This window comes from Ochotona curzoniae, unplaced genomic scaffold, assembly GCF_017591425.1.
Source record: "Ochotona curzoniae isolate NIBS_2020 unplaced genomic scaffold, NIBS_Ocur_1.0 scaffold_3208, whole genome shotgun sequence".
Classification (NCBI taxonomy): Eukaryota; Metazoa; Chordata; class Mammalia; order Lagomorpha; family Ochotonidae; genus Ochotona; species Ochotona curzoniae.
Window position 1 is genome coordinate 41,085,518 of NW_024467106.1, and position 3,990 is coordinate 41,089,507.

General features: G+C 43.2%; 1 protein-coding gene across 1 annotated transcript; it reads right to left on the reverse strand.

Moving 5' to 3' along the window:
* On the reverse strand, window positions 1–591 carry LOC121145050 (interferon omega-1-like). The gene has a single exon (XM_040963730.1). It carries the CDS (start codon window positions 589–591, stop codon window positions 1–3), a length of 591 nt encoding a protein of 196 aa, XP_040819664.1.
* Window positions 592–3,990: the final 3,399 nt, after the last annotated feature.

Below are 3,990 nucleotides of genomic sequence, written 5' to 3' on the forward strand. Positions count from 1 at the left end.
TCAAGATGACCCTGAGTCTGCATCCTTGCTTCTTAGGCTTTCTTGTAATTGGATTGTTGAAGCCAAGGCTCTCTGGAGTTGCATTCTGACAAGCTCCCAGGCACAGTCACTGTGTTTCTTCTCTTCCAGGTAGACATGGATTCCATGGAAGTATCTCTTGAGGGCCAGTGTTGGGCTCTCAGTCGTCAGGACAGAGTCTTGCCGTGCCCTCCCCTGCACCACCGAGCAGGTGTTCAGGTCTGGCAGCTGCTTGCGAAGTGTGGTGCGCAGTTGTGCCAGGACGGTCTTGTTCCAGGCAGCAGAGGCCTGCTGGGTGTGGAAGAGGTTGTAGATCTGCTGCAGTATCTCATGGAGGACAGACATGTCCTGGGTGTTCTGGAAGTGGCTTGCATTCAGCACCTCCCGCGGGAATCGGAAGTCTCTTCTGTCCCTCAGACACAGAGCAGGTGAGATTGTCCTCATCTGGCCCAGCAGCTGCCAGGTCATCTTGCTGAGCTGGACAGAGTTCTCAGGCAGCTGACAGCCCAGAGACCCAACAGGGCCATAGCTGCACAGCAGCAGGGCTGTCAGCAGAGGGAGCAGGTGGGCCATGGGGCGATGAGGATGGTGCTGGCCTGGCTGAGCTGGGGTCTGGGTGAGTCTTGGAACCTTGGTTCTCTGAAGACCTTCAAACTATGTATGGCTTTTATATAGGGAAGGAGAGATTTTCATTTTCTGAACATTTCTCAGACTGCAGTTTTACTTCCTATTTTGTTTTTCATTTGTGGATTGTCTGTACTGCCTAAGATAATGACATTTGGATAAACTTTTCTTGTTTAATTTCCCCCAATAAACTTCAGATGTGCCAATCGAAATAGATGTATAATAGCTTAATAAGAAGCATCTTATCCTAAAATCATTAGTCACTGAGTGTGTGTGTTAAATCACATACACACATTTTCTGAAATCTATAAATATGGTTAAATTTGTTGGTAAAATTGCTATCTGAGATGTTGCTGTCCTGTATGAGTGCCCCACTAGCATTCCTACTCCCTGACAACTGGGTTTCTATCACTTATTTGTAATAACAAATGAAGGTCCTGACTGCTAGTGTAAATTGGGTCCCATCTCAATTGCAGAGCCTGTTTGGGAATTGAACCACTGGAAAGATTGGCAGCGTGTGTGCTTGTGTGTGTGTAAAACTCTACCTTTCAAATACATGAAAAAATTTGAAAATACATGCATAAATGTTTATTCTTTCTGTTCTTAAAACAAGTTTTCATTCCTGATATTCAGCTGTATTTCCAACCTCCATACCATAAGTTTGCAACCAGTTGCCCTCAACCTTTCAGATTTCTGCATTTGGTTTGTTATTTCCAAGACCTTATCTTTGCAAATCAATTCATTAGAATGAAGAATGAACTTTTTGTTACTGGTGTGTGTTTTTGTTTTGTTTTGTTTTGTTTTGTTTTCCATAGAAATAAATAATTAAGAGTCTTTGTTTTCTTTTTTTTTTAAGATTTTTTTTTTTTTTGAAAGGCAGATCTACAGAGAGACAGAAAGATCTTCTATTCACTCCCAAAATGGCCACAATGGTTGAAGCTGAATTGATCCGAAGCCAGAATCTAAGAACTCCTTCTGGTCTCTCACATAGCCACAAGCTCCCGAGAACATGGGCCATCCTCTACCCATTTCCCAAACCAGAAGCAGGGAGCTGGACAGGAAGTGGAGCAGCCAGGGCACAAACTAATTTTCATATGGGATCCTGGCACTTGAAAGGGGAGGATTAGCCAATCAAGCAATCCCATATGGCCCCATGTTTTTTCTTTATTGCAAACCACACTAGCAGATCTATCTGGTTATGCTTTACCAGAGCAGCAAGGTGAGGGCTCTTTTAGGCACTGTCCTTCATACCATGTTATCTATTGCAGATCAATAGTACTCCATGGGACATAACATCATCCCTATCAGGGATCCAGGATCTTTTCAGGAACAAAGGGTTGTGGAGATTCTAATTCCAAAACAATTTGTTTCCTAGCACTACCTCACTGTCCTCAACCTACATGTTTCCAGACTCAAATCCCAAGAGCCATCTCATCACAGCCCAGTGACACCACGCGTCCTCACTGAGGAAGGGCTTGTTTCTTCTTAGCAAACATTGATTCCTGAAGTTTCCTTTTCTTTCCAGGACACGTGAAGAATGACCTCAGAGACAACTTCCTATATGACTGATATTTCCCACTACCAAAGAGTGCCAGCAGTCCTTGGATTCTGATAGCAAACGTCTTTTTCCGAAGTGTGTGAAAAGAGCTTCCAGTTATAATTCCAGCTTCAGGGGCCAGAGTTGTGGAATAGTAGGTAAAGCTGTCATCTGCACTGCTGGCATTCTAAATGGACACCAGTTTGTGTCCTATGTGCTCTCTTTCTGATGTAAGTTCCTGCTGGTGGGCTGGAAAAAACCTCAGAAGATGATCCAAGTGCTTGAATCAGTTCCACCCACATGGGAAACCATGATAAAAACTCCTGGCTTCTAATTCAGCCTGAGCAGCGCTGGAGGCTGTATCCATCTGGGCAGTGAATCAACAGATAGAAGAATTAACTCTCCCCCTCTCTTTCCCCTATCTGCTAACTCTGATTGATAATAAATAAACACAACTTAAAAGAATAATAATTTCAACATTTGCAGCCAAAGAATTTCTATTGTGCCACATAATTTTAACTTCTCAAATTTTTAATTTAAGAGTTTTTTTTTTTTAATTTTGAAACATGCACTTTTCAGAGTAAGGACAGACAGAAAAGAGGGAATTTTTATCCACTGGTTCACTCCCTAAATTACCAGCAGTGACTGGTGCTGAGCTGATCCAAAAACTGTGAGCTTAGAGCTTCATCTGGGTCTTCATGTGAGTGCAGGGACACATTTCAGTTGAACCATCTTCCACTGCTTTCTCAGGCACATTAACAGGGAACTGAATCACGACTGGAGAAACCAGGACTCGAACTGGGGCCTATATGGGATGCCAGCACAGTAAATGTAAGTTTAATCTACTGCAGCACAGCATCAGCCCCTGATAACTTGTCAGTTGTTTCACTTCAACTATTCAACATGCTCGGAGTTTCTGAGTTTGGCACAACTTGGTGTCTCATTAGAAACTCATCTGAGTACTACAGAAACCATGAAGCTTCTGGTGCACCCTCAGGCAGTGTGGCTTCATCGGGTTGCTTTGTTCTTCTCTCTGTTTCAGGCTCAGAATCCAGGGCAGCAAGGCACAGCACGTAAGCCAGAAATGGAATGCTTTCCTCTGAGGGTTGGTGGTTCTTTTATTTTTAGTTTTTGTAATGCTTTTTTTTTTCACATGATGGGTTATGAGCAAGGTTTATCTTGCTATCTTACTCTCTACATTATCCCAAGGGTTATAAAAAAAAAAACGGAAAGTAATAGAAAGACGAAAGGGGTCCTGTATTTTTCTCTACAGTTTTTGTCATTCTAGAGTCTTTGCTTCTCATTTCAACTTTCTTTTTTTTTTTAAAAAAAAATGCAGTTTTATTCGAAAGGCAGATTTACAGATAGAAAAAGACAGAGAGAAAGATGTTCATCCACCGGTTCACTCCCCAAGCATCTGCAATGGCTGGAGCTGAGCTGATCGAAAGCCAAGAGCCTGGAGCTTCTTCCAGGTTTCCCATGCAGGTGCAGTGTCCCAAGGATTTAGGTCATCCTCTACTGCTTTCTCAGGTCATAAGCAGGGAGCTGGATAGGAAATGGAGCAGCTGGAACACAAACCGGTGCCCAGATGAGATCCCAATGTGTGCAACACGAGGATTTAGCCACTAGGCCATCATGTTCACCCTCTCATTTCAACTTTGTTAGGAAACAAAACCTAGGTGTTTGTAAGCAATACAAAGATTACTCTGGGGGCAGCACATTGGTGTATCAGGCTAATCCTTTACCTGTAACGCCAACATCCCATATGGGTGCCAGTTGGTGTCCTGGTTGATCCAACTCCAATCCAGCTT

What these genes read in the sequence shown, in the direction of transcription:
- LOC121145050 (XM_040963730.1), bottom strand. Translation starts at nt 591, where the DNA reads ATGGCCCACCTGCTCCCTCTGCTGACAGCCCTGCTGCTGTGCAGCTAT.